At 36.5% G+C, this 17,283-nt stretch overlaps 1 protein-coding gene across 4 annotated transcripts in view; it reads left to right on the plus strand.

Moving 5' to 3' along the window:
• KCNAB1 (potassium voltage-gated channel subfamily A regulatory beta subunit 1) overlaps positions 1-17,283 on the plus strand; it is a 420,197-nt gene that overhangs the window by 349,632 nt on the left and 53,282 nt on the right. For all 4 annotated transcript variants that reach the window (XM_077990673.1, XM_015131744.3, XM_028843252.2 and 1 more), the window contains 1 exon segment: positions 8,794-8,880. In XM_077990673.1, the coding sequence (XP_077846799.1) occupies positions 8,794-8,880 (87 nt within the window).

A 17,283-nucleotide genomic window follows, 5' to 3' on the forward strand; every position in this document is an offset into this window, starting at 1 on the left:
CAGCTATTACTAATATTAATAAAACATTCCCACAAGACTTTTTGAAAGAGCTTTGTTGAGATATAATGTACGTATCATAAAAGTTTACCCATTTAAAGTGTACATTTCATTAGTTCTGAGTATAATTACGGAGTTGTACACCAAACACCCTAATCTAATGTGAAAACATTTTTATCACCTCTAAAATAAACTTTATACTCACTAGAAGTCACTTCCTATCACCACCTCACCCCCTCCCACAGTCCCAAGCAACCATCAATCTACTTTTTATGTCTATAGATTTGACAATTCTGCATATTTCATGTAAATTAGATCCCATGACATATGATATTTTGTAACCGATTTCTTTCACTTAGCATAACGTTCATTCATGTTGTAGCACGTGTCAGTATTTTACCCCTTTCTTTGCCAAGTAATAGTCCACTATATGGATAGCCACATTTTGCTTATCCATTTACTAGTTAAACTACATTTGGCTTGTTTTCACTTTTTGGCTACTCTGAATAATGCTGCCATGAACATTTGTGTGCAAATTTTTGTGTAGACAAATGTTAAGACTACTATACTTTTTAGTTTTTATTTTATTATTGTTTAGATTTTTTTCAAATACATATATTTTTTATTTCAATAGCTTTTGGGATACGAGTGGTTTTTGGTTACATAATGAATTGTATAGTAGTGACCTCTAAGGCTTTAGTGCACTCATTACTGAGTAGTATACTCTACTGTTTTAGAAGGGTATATACATATGCATAGAAAAATGTATAGAAAATTACCACTAGGTAATTGATTCCTGGTGCATTACTTTTGCAAGGCACTCAAACTTTTGTGTAATTTAGAAATAAACAGGAAATAAAACAGTCAACAAGAACCATTATGTAATAAAGTACTACTACTCAATCGTGAAGATTGTGAGAATTGTGAGTAATTTTTGTTTATTTCTTGCTTGTCTATATATTATAAAATTTTACACTTATACTTTTTGCAGTAAAGAAAAATGTTAAGAGTTTATACTAGTTTGTGAAGTACAGATGCTCCTCAATTTATGATGGGATTACATCTCAACAAACCTATCTTAAATTGAGAATATCTTAAGCTGAAAATGCATTTAATACACCTAACCTACTAAACATCATAGCTTAGCCTAGCCTACCTTAAATATGCTTAAAACACTTACGTTGCCCTACAGTTGGGTAAAACCATCTAACACAAAACGTATTTTATAATAAGGCCTATTTTATAATAAATTGTCACATATATTAATAATTTATTGAATACTGTTCTGAAAGTGAAAAACAGAATGTTGTATGGAAACTCGATGTACAGTTTCTACTAAATGCATATCACTTCCACAACATCATAAAGTTGAAAAACCCTGAGTCAAACCATTGTAAGTTGTGAACTATCTGTATTTCAAAAAAAAAATCCAAGAATTTTGTAGCTTTAGGTTCATGATTGATCATTGAAACAAGTGATTTTTCTCCTTTTTTAAAAATAATTTCATTTACTAATTACTAACATCACCAGAAATGTAAAATGTGCTCTAATCTCACCACTTCAAAAATAAAAATAGATAAGGAAGCCAGCTTCTCCATTTGCTCATCCAGCCTCATCCCATCCCAGAGTTTGACAATCTGTATATATCTTCTTCACCTTTTCTCTATGGTTGTACTGACTTATCTATCTATCCATCCATCCAAACACTTGCTTATATTTTAAATATATATATAAACAGTAGAACCAAGCTACAAATACTAACTTGTCTTGATTTTTTCTCAATTAAAATATATAACTTACAGATTATTTTCAGTTTTTAGCGTCATAAAGAATTATACAAGTGACCATCCTTAGGTAAATAGGGTAGATTCCAGAGTGGCATTTCTAAGTCAAAGAATTATACAAATTTTAATACAAAATTACTTTCTAAAAGGAATATGCCATCCTGTTAGATGAGTTGGTCTTATCTCCTTATGTATATATTTATTTATTGGTGAGTTTGAGCTTCTTTTAATAATTTTGTTCTTCTTTTTCTGGAAATTCACTCTTCATGTTGTCAGGCTGTTTTTCTTTTGATTTGTTTGTCTTGGTCATAATAATTTGCAGGAACTCTTTGTATACTAGTGATGGTCACTGTTTGCTTGGTTATATATATTGCAAATATTTTCTCCCGGGCTGTCATTTCATTGTGAACTTTTTTTTCTTTCCATGAACCTAAGAGATAATGTTTCATTCAAGTATTTTTATTCCAACTTGGAAGCTGATGATCTTTATTGACCTATAAACAAAACTACATTGAAATATCTTAGACTTACAACAGAAAAAAAATAGTTTCAGTATTCAATCACTGAATTTAAAATGAAGACTTTTGAAGCCAGATCTCAAAATGTGTATATATGTGTGTGTGTGTGTATATATATATGTATTCTTTCCCGATTGCCAGTGTGAATCATATGTGTGTGCATCTTTGTGTGTGTGTACATAGATATATACCATAATAATTACATCACCCCATTGTCTCCAAAGTCTTTATATAGGTTTAGTATCTCTCACTGACTATTTTTAAATATAATTTTAAGCATATGTGCTTTGAAGTCAGACAGACCTTTGTACAAGTTCCAACTCTGTCATTTATGAGCTAGTGACTTTGTGCAAGTTCCTTAACCTACCTAACCTCTGTCTCCTTAACTATAGACTATAAATATAAGGGTTACTATATGGGGATAAAAATTATATAATTCACATTGAGCACAGTGTCTGTCACATAATAAGCACTTAATACATGTTATTTTTGTCATCATCAACTGCTAGTCCTCTTTCCGTGGATAAGGATACTACTAAGTAGTGACATTCTGAAACAGCCACAACAAATGACAAACTTCTAGCCCTCAGAAAAACCTCCAGATTCCTCACCCAAACAGCATCCTTTCTCAGGCCTTAGTGTCCCATTTGACACTGTAAAGTCAAAGCTAACCTGCCTCTCAAAACTGTTACTGCCCTAGCATTCCTGCTCCAGCATTTGCCCTCATGACTTGTGTTCTCTTCCATGGAGTTTGTCAGTGACAAATAACCAAGTCAGCTCACAGAACCACGCTGAATGAACAGGGCAGCAGTTTGCTGCCAGAAAAGTTCTTGTTTTTTGTTCTTTTCTTGTTAATCTAATTAATTAGGAAAGAGAGATTCAGAAAATGGTTGACACTGGCAATTAACAAAGAAATATAAAATCGAAGAGAAAAAGAAAGGAGAAGGTATGCTACTATACTCCTCACTGAATCTCCATGGCTCTAATATTTACCAGAGTGTGTACATAATTTCAGGGTTCTTTCTTCTTTCTTTCTTTACTTTTTTTTTTTTTTTTTTTTTTGAGACAGAGTCTTACTCTGCCACCTAGTCTGGAGTGCAGTGGCATGATCTCGGCTCACTGCAACCTCCGCCTCCAGGGTTCAAGTGATTCTCCTGCCTCAGCTTCCCAGGTAGCTGGGACTACAGGCATGCGCCACCATGCCCAGCTAATTTTTTTGTATTTTTAGTAGAGATGGGTTTCACCATGTTGGCCAGACTGGTCTCAAATTCCTGACCTCAGGTGATCTGCCCACAAATAAGCATTTTTTCAAGCCTCATATGACATAATAGAAATACCTTAAATTCCCTCCACCTTTAAATAAGTCAGGAATTCTCTTAGGAACTAATCTCTGAGGATGGATAAACCAGTTCAGCTGAAATTCAAGCTGACCCAGATTCAAACTTTAACACAAAATTTCAAACTTTTGAGATGGAAGAAGAATTGAGATAATTTGTTATTATGTTGTTGGTGGTGGTGTTATTTTACAGTCCATAGTTTCTGCCAAAGATAAAGCTTTGTGATTACAAGAGAATTAGCTCAAAGTATTTTCTAGGCAAGCTGAAATTAGGGGATTGAGTGAATTTTGCAGAAAAGCAAGGACATGAGATGAGACCCAAAATAAAGTTTAAAAGAGTTTACAAGTCATTATCCTTGGATTTCACTGGTACTTGGTTCTGTGATGAAGGTGACCTCATTCGACATTGGAGATTTGTATACAAATTAAATTTGAGAAGTACTATTAGAGGATAAGACAGAAAGTTCAAATTGATACAGAGTTCAGGACACTTCTGTGCTGGCTGACCTGAGCCACCTGAATTAGTTTACAGAGTATACAATGAGCTTGACTTGTGTATAATGTAGGTTTGAAAGAGTTCATGTTGAAAGGCCTTTTTAATGAGCCCAAAGTTCTTGACTTAGATCTGCTTAGGTGTAATGCTCTCCTTAGATTCACAAGGAGGAGGAAGAAATTTCACTAGTAGATTGATTGCACTCATTTAGAATCCCAAAGTCCCCTCGGGTTCTAAAATCCAATTTACTCATTCAGCCATTCCACAAACATTTGTTAAACCCCAATTTGAGCCAATGTTGGAATGGAGCAGGGCAGATTCCTTTGGTGCTGGCTCGGCATGGTGGCTTATGCCTGTAATCCCAACGATTTAGGTGGCTGAGACGGGAGGATGGCTTGAGGCCAGGAGCTTGAAACCAGCCTGGTCATCATAGTGAGACCCTTGTCTCTACAGAAAAAAAAAATAATAATAAATAATAAATAAATAAATAAAAATAAAATAAAACACGTTCCTTCAGTGCCTAATGTAAAGGAAAAGAAATAGTTTGGTAGGTCACTGAGTAAGAATAAGTAAATCTCTTGTGTATTCCAATAGCCAAAAGCTGTGTCTGACTCTACATTTGCCTTTCAGATAAACAGTTTTGTTATGCAATTCAAAACACAAATCCACTGCCATTGTTTTTGGAGTAGGAGAGGAAAATAATCTGAGAAAGCTCTGCTTGAAACTTTTAAATTAATAACAAATGTTAAACTCTATGAACTTTAAAAGAAAAAGACAATCTATGATTTTTCAATTAAAGAATACATTTCTAAACAAATGGATTTGCCACAGGATTTTTTTTCCGTGTACTACATTCATGTAAACGTACATCACCCATCGAGGATAACCACGTTTCATAACAGGAGGCACAGCCACATGCTGAATATGATTCCGATACAACTCAGCCTTTAAAAAAGAAGCAGATGTCTCAAATTATGACGATAGGTCTGCTGAGAAAAAACTAGAAATTATATAAACAATGTATATTATTTAAGGCAACTTTTTTTGCAAGCTAGATAGAAAAGCAAGTGCGTGGTAGGTGTAAAAGGTGACGACACAGCATGCTTAAATAGAACCCTTGCAGAATCTCCAAACTACTGATTTCCTTGCTTCCACACAAACCTGCAGCACCGAACACCCCATCCACCTCTAACTGTGCCAATCTGCTGACTGTCTGGAATAAGCATATTTCTTTAGAAACCTGTGAAATATGCTTAAATTGAATTAAGGTTACCTTCTAAACATTATGGTTCTTGTTAAACTTTGGAACCTAAAAGAAAAATGGACTTAGATTTTTTTTTTTTTTTTTTACTGTAGTCACTTGAAAACTATTTTCTTTAAGTAATTTATTTTCCTGTGAACTTTTGAGAAATTGCCAGTTTACTTCTAATTATCTCCTCAAGGTCAGGGAGCATTTCTGCTGTTTCTCCTGTTTTCCCCTCCCACAGGTGCTGGGTTAGTGCAGAGGGACAGGCTAAGGTCAAATTGCCTTCAGCAAGTGCATTTACTGCACTGGAGCACTTAACTCCTTAGGTTAAGATTGGCTGCCCAGCTGCCCTTCTGGAGCCAAGGTTAATGCATTTTTGCATGTCTACTTAAACTTAAAACAATACCTGGCCCTAAGCCAGTGCTCAACAAACATTTGCTAAATGGAGATAGAACCCGATGACTTGTTTTTTTGAAACTAAACGTAAATGACTCTGAAGGAGATACTCATGAAACATATCTTAATGAAAAAGCAGGAATACCTGGTTTGGTTTGTAGTCACATGAAAGACCAAAGCAGGAAGATCAGCTAGCACCATTTTGTCCTTGGACAGACGAGGAAACTGAGGCTCAGAGAGGCTAAGGGATATCACAGGGTTATTCAGGACAACCCAAATCAGTACCTTGAATCCCAGACCCTGTGCCTCACCTCCTCTGAACGCCAGACTGGTCCATCCAGCTGCCAAGAGCTCCATGTAGTGACTGAGTTGCTGCTTAGACTAAACTTGGCTCCCCGACCACCTCCGGTTAGCTTTCCCCCTGACTGCCCCATTTAGTAACAGTCACTTCACTTCTCAGGCCCCAAATCTAGGAGTCGTTCTTGTTTACTCTAACCTCCACACCCTATATGCAGCACACCAGCAAGTCCGTGTATTTCTACTTACACCACTTGTCTCAAATTTATACACCTCTCACTAACTTTGTCTGAGCTGGATGGGCTGCAGTGGCTGTGCCTGCCTTCACTCTTGTGCCTTCAGGTCCCTCTCAGCAGGTGGAGCCATCGGTTCAAAATGGAAATCTGATCATATTATTTCCCCTGCTTAATCTCCTCCTCACTGGAACCTCCCCTACCAGTGTCTTTAAATCTCACACAGAATCCAAAGTTCATACCATGGATTACAAGACTTTATGTGATTGAGATTTGTAAAGTGAGTGGATAGTGTCCTTTGGAGGGACAATTTCCTTTCATTCCACTTCAAAGTCAGAGGAGGGATCACTGGCCTCAGATACTTGAATTTCTTGCCAAATATCAAGAAAGAGTGCTTTTCAGAGAAAGAATTAAAGAGGTGGGAATGACCAAATACCATGAGGCTGACCTTAGTATCAAGTCCATATCATTAGTTCCAGGTACACATTACAACCTTGAACAAGGAACCTGTGCCAATAGATGCTCTCAATATGCACTGTTAGAGCTCCTTGGGATGAAGACTGTGTCTGTGCATCTTTAAACGCTGAGAGCCTGGCACAGTCTCAGGATGAAATTGGGACTCAATACATGCTCATGGGATGGAATAATAAATGACAAAAAGTCACACCTATCTGTGACATGCCTCATCACACAGTGCTGTAACAGTGCCAAGTTATTTGTAGCTGCTTCTGCTAGTTACTCTCAGCCCACACTGAGCTGTTTAGAAGAGAACAGGGAGAGAGGGCCATTGTCAGAAAACAAGATACTTATTTCGTCTGCCAAGCACAGGCCAGAACTGTCATTAAATGCCCCTCTCCAAAACAGGGGGTCTAGTGAAAATTTTTGGCATTTGGTCTTTTGCTGTCTTCCCCCTGGCACTTTCCAGATGTGAACACCACGGTATAATTTCACGTTGTGGTTCTGTAGACTGTGTTACACAGCTCTCCCAGGAACACCAATTCTGAAGGTGTCAGTATTGGCCCACTGCAGACTAGAGAATTGAGTCTCAAAAAAAGGTCAAAGAACCCAAGTGGGGTCCCAAGCATGCTAGAGTGCAGATTTCCAGCCTTTCAAACCTTGTGATATCCTGTTATTTGTTTACTTAGTATTCCTGTCCTTTCCTTACCTCCTCCCTGCATACAACTGTTCCCAAAAGTGGCTCATATCATGATATTTTTTCACGTTAATTTAATTTCACACCGTTTCTTGAAATAGCTGGTGATACCCTGTGCCTGAGCATCACGGAAGGTTTATAAGAGCAGGCATTAGACCTCATAACATCTGTCTGCCCTAATCTCTTCATCAAAGCTTTAAACAAGCTGCCATCACAGACAGTCCTTTCTCAATGGATGGAAAATATTTCCGGAACAATATTCAAGCACTCCATCTTCCCGTCAGAAAACTAATTGTGGCTGGCTGATAAACCAGTATGAAAAAATCAAATTTAAATGAACCAAATTTAAATTTATAAGAGCCTCATTTAACATGCAATTAATTTTATGTCTATAATAAAGAGAGTAAAGCCTCTGGTCTCCCTGAGGAATTAAAGAGGCTGATAAGAGAATGCTAAATGCTGTGCCCCATGGAAATGGGATAACATGATTCTCAAACACTGTCATCCTTTTGGTTGCATAATATTATATACAATATGTTCTATTTCAGGGAAGTATTAATTTTACTAAAATTAATTTTTTTCTGAGTATTCATAGAAATGTGACCAAATGGTTAGAGCTGAAACATAGGCTGTTGGTTCCTGACTCCCTTTTCAAGTTCTTATTCTCTCCTTTATATTACCTCTTCAGTCTTTATAGCTTCTAATGTTTTTGTTTCTTCCCCCAAAATGGGGAATAATAGAAATGTTAGAGCTCAGCTATATTTTATGTTCCTTAAACTTTGTTCCAATTAGTAAAATGTTGAGCAAAGGCTTCATTTGCTAACCCCTTTATATTACTATTAAAACCAACATTTACATTAAGATGGGGTTGGGGCAGTCATTTATTTCTGATTTAAACCATTCTAATGAGTTTTATGTGTAATAAATGTATCTCTGGCTCACTATAAGCCTATTAAGTGATCCAAAACATAAACATTAATTTGCATTGTTCAAGAAGAAAAACACTAACTGTTGGAAAGAAGCTGCTTTTTATTCTAAACTTTGCTTCTGGGTATTGCCTCATACAAGTTACTGTGAAGGTCGTTCCTAAGTATGTATTTTCCTGTGAGAGTGATAATATTCCTGAAAAAGTTCTAAGACTTTTCTTGTTGGGGGAAGTCAGCCTTTGATGTAATTTTAAAACGTTCTAGGGTCAATTAGCAATCATTGTATTCAAAGCATTTTTGAAACTATTCCAATTCTATTTTTTTAAAGTAAATTCTTGAAAGAAACCAAACTTCAACTCTTTGAATACTGCTCATATTTAGATTTTGGGGTTTGTTTCCTGCTTCTGCTCCCAGGATTGAAGGGCTCCCTTCAGAGGCTGCAGCTGGAGTATGTGGATGTGGTCTTTGCTAATCGACCAGACAGTAACACTCCCATGGAAGGTAAGTTAAGAACTTTAATAAAATACTCTAGAATTCTTGATTCAGTTTGAGGACTTACTCTGCTCACAGTAGGAAATGAATTGTATTCAGACTGATTGAACTGAATGTGGAAAAAAAAAATATTTCTGACTGATGCCTTTTGGCCTCAGCATTTACCCCCAAAACCAATGCTCTGTCTGCTGCATCTTCTTATTTGAAAGCAGTTGAAGGCATTGGGTTTGTGGCTCCCGCTGGTTACAGTGCTCACCTTTTCCAGGTTCATTTCACTTTCATGATTTCATCAGCTAAAACAATAAAGTTAATTGCAAAGGGGCTTTATAACACAGCCATCATCATTTCACAGTAAATCCTTTGAGGGTCTTCCTATTTTCTAATGGCTCTAAGTCTGATTAGTTTCCAGTCTGTGGTAGCAGTGCTCAGTGGTGCCACCAGCAGGGATTCCACAGCAGCGACTGCTTCAAAGTAAGATTCCATTGCAGTTTGATTGTTGATTCTCAAGGAGCTGCAACATTTTATCGCCTTTCTGTTATAACTGTTTGAGGACCACAGTTTAAGCTTCTTCCTCTGGAAGCTTTCAGAATGTTTCTAAAACCAGATTTTCTTCAATTTACATTTATTTACGGAACTTGCTAGGATGTTTGAGGCAGAAGATAGTTTGAGAGGATGAGGATGAATTGAAAAGAATGTTCCAGTTAACTGAAGTTCAAAATCACATGGATTATCACTTACCTGAGGTGACTGAGAATGAAGATATTTGAGAAAAAGAGCAAAAATGAATATTCTGGTTATTTGAACAATATGATATGGATTGCCACTTTTAAAATAATTAGAATAGTTTGATTCACATGAGATTACACTGAAGGTAACTTTGTCCTTGATGATTCAAAAGGCAGGATCTTGTAATAAACCAGATTCTGTAAAGAGTGATTCTTGTTATAGGGTTATAGAAGGGTTATAGTAATGGAAAAGTATAAATGATTGACATATTATAAATTTTTCTAGGTTGTATTTCTGACCATAAAAAAGTTATGGAAATTATTTTCCTTGCCATTTATCTCATTCTCAACTACAGAGAAATGTAAAATACATATATTCTTATATCTAACTTTCTCCTACAGTTTTCTTCTTTCTTGAATCTGGGTAAAATTAGGAGTTTATTATAAACAGTATCAGTGTTGGAAATTTTCCATGGAAATGGACATAAATCTGCATATTTTTTGTCAAAGCAAAGATTAGGTGTTTGATAAAGCAAATCATAAGCATAAGAAGTATTTATTGCAAGGATAATATGATGTCATACAACTCTTTTTTATTTTTTATCTTATTTTTCCATAAGTTATTGGGGTACAGGTCGTAGTTGGTTACGTGAGTAAGTGCTTTAGTGGTGATTTGTAAGATTTTGGTGCACTTATCACTCGAGCAGAATATACTGCTCCATATTTGTAGTCTTTTATCCCTCGCCCCTCTCCCACTCTTCCCCCCAAGTCCCCAAAGTCCATTGTAGCATGTTGATGCCTTTGTGTACTCATAGCTTAGTTCTCACATATCAGTGAGAACATATAATATTTGGTTTTCCATTCCTGGGTTACTTCACTTAGAATAATAGTCTCCAGTATCATCCAGGTCACTGCAAATGCTATTAATTCATTCCTTTTTATGGCTGAGTAGTATTCCATCATATATATATATATATATATATATCTCACAGTTTCTTTATTCACTCATTGATTGATGAGCATTTGAGTTGGTTCCACGATTTTTGCAATTGTGAATTGTGCTGCTGTAAACACGCATGTGCAAGTATCTTTTTCAAATAATGACTTCCTTTCCTCTGGGTAGATACCCAGTAGTGGGGTTGCTGCATCAAATGGTAGTTCTACTTTTAGTTCTTTAAGGAATATCCACACTGTTTTCCATAGTGGCTGTACTAGTTTACATTCCCACCAGCAGTGTAGAAATGTTCCAGTCATACAATTCTTAATGACACATGAAAACAGAGCACTAAAGTTATTTAGTCTGCAAAAGTGTCAAGTAAAATGCCATTTAGTGAGGTCTATGAAAGACTGGAATTGCTTCACATTTTAGGTGCCTAGTGACTATTTTCCTCTTTTAGACAGTGTTCTTTGCAACTATACCATGTACAGGATAGCAGAACATCTAAAATTTTTAAGGATTTTTTTCCCCCATCTTACCTCTGCCTTTTATTTTTGGAATATATTGTAGGAGTCTCTCAAACAGAAAACATAATTTACATTACATTTATAGAAGAAGGAGGAAATCCTCAATTAGGAGTCAAACTATGTGACACCAACAAGATAATGATGTCTCTTGTATCAATATTTATAATATGTTGAAATTTATTAAAAGAAATCTTCAAAGTGTTTTAAAAAATAATTGCTGCTGTCTGGTGGAGTTCACAACATTGTTTAGCCTTTGTGGGAATCAGAGAAAATTTACATTTTCCCCAAGTAGTTTCTTATATACAATTCCACAAAGCGGAATGGGAAGCTATTTTATCATGAGTCATTTTCCAAGTTCAGAAGCATAATGAAGAGTGTCAAACAATGGAGATTTGCCACTTGTTGATAAGGTCAAGGCACATGGCATTTTGTAGCACAGCAGCAATCAACCACCTCATGCTGGAATGTAGCCTGCTTCCCCTCACCAGCAAGAGGAGACTCACCCAAGCAGGCCAATCAAGTTTTGAGGCTTCTTCTTCTGGGAGGACCTAGCAGGGACGTTCCACAGGCAGCTCCTCATGCAGGACTTGTTCCAGATTGAAATAGCATCCATGTGAGTGTTTCCTAGCTTTCAGAAAATGTTTATCCTCAAACTTAGTACACGCATTTGTTCCAAGGTGGGTCTACTGGAACAATCAGAGTTTGATGTAAGTCTCTGGGAACACATCTATACATATAGTCTTTTCTACTTTACTGTGCCAGGGGAAAGTACTGATCTGGGAAATAAAGAAGCAATAGGAAATAAAGAGACGGGACTGTCAGGTGGACTTGGGTACATTTGGCACCCTAAAAATGGGGGAAAAATAAGGTGCCTGTGTTAGTTCTGGATTCCATGTTGTTGAGAGTCACCTTTGCAACAATTTTGTAAATCACACTGTGTATGTATGGGAATAAAGCTGTACATGTACAATGGGGGTATACCTTAGGAAGACTATTAGTGTTTCTAAAAACATGACAGAAGTCAAATGTTATTTATAATCAAATTACCCTTGAAAACACTGCAGTAACTCTGTTAGTCAATGATATTCTATTGGCTTTAATTAATTATTCAATTTATTTTTCAAATGTGGTGAAAAAAATCATCACTAGATAGTTGTTCAACCTTTTTATTTTTTGGTAGAGGCAGAAAAATCCTTAATATCAAATGATATTACTTTTTTCTCGTTTCAGCAACTCACATTGGCTACTTTAGGCTCCCTTGCATCCATTTCTGTTTAAGTGACGAAACAGTGGTTGCCAAGTATATATTGTTGCGTATTTATATATTAAATCTACATGTATTAATACTATAGACCCTTAGCGTTTGTAAATCATTTTTATTGATTTCAACCATTATTTGTCAACTCCATGGAGTCACAACACATGCTGACATAATTTTGCTGAGGCACCTCTTTTAAACACAGGGGACATAGCACTTTCAAATGAGTTCAACCCAACTCAGTGCTTGCTCTTATTTGTCACTGATTACCGAGTAGAGTAGTGTTCAAGAACTTGGAGACACTGAGAGTCTCCAGTCATAAACTATGCAAATGTCAAGGGTCATGTGTGTGCCCACAATGAGCATCGCTAAGACACGTTTTAAACAACTTCCATTTAAACATTATTAAAATGCCAATTGCATTCATGTGATTTCTACCATGAAATGATGTTAATCGGGAACATTTTAAAAATAAACCAAGATGAGTTTCAGCCAGTTTCTACATATCGTATAGCAACCATTTGAGCCAGAAAAAGATTAACTGCAGCATCTTTATAATATATTGGCATCATATATCCAATTAGTTGTTTCCTTCCCTTATTTCTTAGAAGATCAATAGACAAAAAGTGAGTCCTCTCAAAAGAATGGCTGTAAATTCCAAAGGTGCAATCAGTGGAGAAAGGGGTGAGACACTTCATTCGCAATCTGCAACCCCATGGAATACAGTTAGACATTTTCAGGCTATGGGAAGATGTTCCTGACAACAGAGGGGAGCTTGTGTACTTTTTCCTCTGTCCCTCTTGTTTATTTTTTCTGGTTCACCTAGTAGTAAGTCATTTTTCTTTCACAGCATCTGTCATGCCATCTGTCTCTGCTACAATATCTGGCAACGATGGTATGTTTTCCAGTCCTAGAAAAAAATCAGCCCCACATCCCATTTCTTCCTTCTTATGGGTCTGTGTTCCTCCCAGTAGAGTCACTGACAGTTTTTTATGCTCTATGAAGCTCATATCCTTAATTCTCTCACTTCCACAAATCCCTAATATGTATTTCAAAATCTTCTCTCGAGCTCATTAGACAAGAAAAAGTTCAGGCAATAGAGTCAGTCTGGACATGGATAGACAAAGAGCATTTGTGTGTCCAAGGACATGTATGAGGAGTTTTTTGTTTGTTTGTTTGTTTGTTTGTTTGTTTGATTTTCTGTCATTCCCAAACACCAGGCTAATATCTGTACCTATACTATTCTCACTGCTCCAGGAAGAAGAGATTGAGCCTAACTGTGGTCATGAAAGGAGAGTGTAAGCCTGTACCCCTTGTAGACAAAAGCAAAAAGAGGGGACACACTAACTTGTTGATCTAAGAATCTGATTTTTAAATTAAATTAAATTTTAGTTAGTATTTGATTTTAAAAAACACTTGGAATTGAGTCTTTACTTTTCACATAGAGCTTTTTGCCAAAACTGATTATTCTTACAGAATTCCTGAGTCATTAAATATTACTTCCATACTGATTACAGTTCCAGTTATTTATTTTTTCCTGCTAGCAGATAAGTGCAGACATAAAGCAGCCCATATGTCTTAATTTCAAATAAGAGAAGCAAGACCAAAGTTAGCTTCACTTATTCCCATAGTATCATCTTGTCAAATAACCCATTCCATAAGTATTTCTTTCTAAGCCATCTTTTTTAGTGTTGTCATGTGAAAGTAGCCATCTATGGATATTCAGGGATTCAGGATATCCAATGGCAACTCAGAAAATGCCAGAAAGCAAAAAACATTACAGTATCCCAAATTTTCTACATTTTGACAGTTCCAAAATACTGGACCTAGATATATAACTTCCAAAGTAAAAAGTTTTCAAAACAAAAATTAACCACCTAAAACCTAGAAACATCATTTACCCCACAATAGATCAGCCCTTCCACCTCTATCTTTTATTATCTTCCCTGAAAGTTACCTTCAAGCTATCCGCAAAAACATGATATAGAAGGAAGAAATCTTCTGCAAATATTACAGCACTGTCCAATAGAAATATAATGCAAGCCATATATATATAATTTAAATTTTCTATTAGCTACATTTAAAAAGTAAAAAGGGAGGGGAACAACACATACCGGGGCCTGTCGGGGGGTCGGGGGCAAGGGGAGAGAGAGCGTTAGGACAAATACCTAATGCATGTGGGGCATAAAGCCTAGATGACGGGTTGATGGGTGCAGCAAACCACCGTGGCACATGTATACCCATGTAACAAACCTGCACGTCCTGTACATGGCATTTCTGAACTTAAAGTAAAAAAAAAAAGTAAAAAGAAACAGGTGAGGTTATTTATTATATTTTATTTAATGTGATATATCAAAACTTATCACTTCAACACGATCCATGAGTATCCAAAAGTTCCTAATGGCGTATATTACATTCTTTTTTTTCCCTACTAAGTCTTTGTATAATCAGTTGTGTACACCCTAATTTGAAGCAACACATTTCAACTGCTCAGTAGACAATTTTAATTAGCATCAGCCACATTTCAAGTGTTCAATAGCCCACATGTGGCTAGTTAGCTACTGTACTTGACCACACAGGCTCATAAACTATATTCCCAGTCTAACAGAGCCTCAGGCACATAGTAGGTGCTCAATAAATATTTATTGGTTGGATGGATGAAGGACTGAACAAGTGTTTGAGTGATTGAATGAATAAAGCTCCAAAGTTAAATAGCTCTAACTTCATTTTCCTCTACTTGAAAACCTATCTTGGTTTCCTAACCTCTATAAACATTCTAGTACCTGGTTCAACATATTTCAAGGAGATGTTGACAGGTTGTTGCCAAACAGCCCCAGGACACCTACATGCTGTTTCTCATCTGCAATCGCAGTAGCATCCAGATGTGCTGCATCCCTCTTTAGAAGTGTGATTGATATCTAAATGAGCAGAAATGAATAAAGGGACAATTCTTTGGCAATACAGTTGCCCCCTGTGTATTACTATATCAATTAAGTTATTTAATGCATTTCATTTATTACCTTGGCCAGGATGTTCCCAAGGCCTCTGGTGTACATCGCATCAATTTAACCCCCTGGCTTGAAAGGCTGGGACAGTTGAGTTTTCAAGAAATTAATTTGGAGAAAATGATTTTCATGTCCAAGAAGATGAGCCAAACCCAGCCAAGCTTGTGACAAAAAAAAAAAAAAAAAAAAGTGTTTCAATTTTAAAATGCAGTTTTATTTCCATTTTAACTGCAAATTCATCAAAAATTTTCCTGATACTTCAGGCCTATTTAGCTGATGTTTTATCCTTTACAGACCAAAAAAAATTGTGTCATAAAAAGACAAATTTATTTCATCCATCATAAGAAATATAACAATGGGTTCACTTCAGTTCTTTTCGTCTCCAGTTCATCTGTTTAGAAAATTCCATGTTTCTGTTCATGGTGGACCTCCTCATTGGAACAATATTTCTGCAGAGTGGACTAGGACATTAGACAGACACAACTTCAAATTCTGGCTTTACTACCTATCAGACTGTACACTCGGGACAAGCTACTATCCCCACAGAGGCTCACTTTCCTCACTGAAAACAGAGGAAACATAAAGCACCATCTGAATGAGTTAATAATGTGGTTACAGCACCTCACCCACAGCTGGGCACACAAACATAAGCCCCATTTCTAGAATGCCCTAGGTAAGGCATGTAAAACTCTCCTTTCTCTGGATCTCTTCTCAGAGATAATCATGGGAGAAGTCCAAGGCCCTGAGATTATAATATGATGAAAATCTAATGGAGATAGCCAAGCTGCAGGACTGCAGAGGATCTGGTGAAGTCCTGTAAGATTCAAGCTGTGGAGTTGGCAGCGTAATTTTCTTATAGCCCATTTTTTTCTCCTAAAATTTTGCTCTGAAACTCTTTATGCCCCTAATCATAAATTTTCCAGGGTTAATCTGTTCAGCCTGAAAGGTGATCTTGTGCCTGTGACTTTATTTTCAAAGATGTCTCTAGAAAAAAAAAAATCAATAATAGGATGAACTCATTCATTCAGTTGATAGTCACTGAATATTTACTATTCAAGTACTGTTCTGGACACTTTGAGAAGCAGAAGTTAATAATCAAATGAAAATCCTATCCTTAGAAAAATCACATTTCTTGTTGGGGAGACAGACAAGAAGTTAGTGAGAAAGTTACATTAGATGGTGTTAATAGAATGTAGAAACAAATTAATCCTGGGAGGGGGCTAGGAGGTTATAGGGATAGATTTTAGTTAGGATGACCAAATAAGGTCTAACAGGAGGAAATGTTGGGCAGTGGGGTGGGGGCTTGGAAATAACTCGGCCGCCTCCAAAATAGAGAGGGTATGGCTTTAAGAGTCAGATCTCAGTTCAAATCCTCTTTTTGTTATGAGCCAGTTGATCTTAGGCAAGTTATTGAACTTCTCTTGTCCTCAGTTTTCTTATCTGTAGAATGTAGGTAATAATATCTGCTCTATAGGGTTATTGCGAGGATTATTTGAGATAATATCTACAAAATGCTTAGCATGTTGTCTAGTAACTATGCGAAATTTAGGGCTACCATTTTTGTTATTGTTACGGTTTGCATAGTACTGCTATAAATTTTTTATGCAGGAAATTACCTTGATGCAATTGTAGTCTCCAAGTCTACTACCAGGTTATCCTAGAGGTGACTGACTGAAGACTTCACTTAAGTTCTCATATTTTATGTATTTATATTTAATATATTTCAACTGTTTGGTGTCATATGCATATGGATATGTTGTCAATATCACTTCTTTCCATTCCTCCCTCCTATCTGTGTTCTACATGCACATTCTCTACTTTGTTGATGGCTACTATGACTCAGGGGTTACTAATCCACTTAGTTTTACCGTGCTCATCCTATAAATTCTGCCTATGTCTCACAAGCTACTTGCATCTCCACCCAGTTTCATTTATCCTCTTTCTTTGTTTCACTTACTTT

The sequence above is a fragment of the Macaca mulatta genome, chromosome 2, assembly GCF_049350105.2.
Source record: "Macaca mulatta isolate MMU2019108-1 chromosome 2, T2T-MMU8v2.0, whole genome shotgun sequence".
NCBI lineage: Eukaryota > Metazoa > Chordata > Mammalia > Primates > Cercopithecidae > Macaca > Macaca mulatta.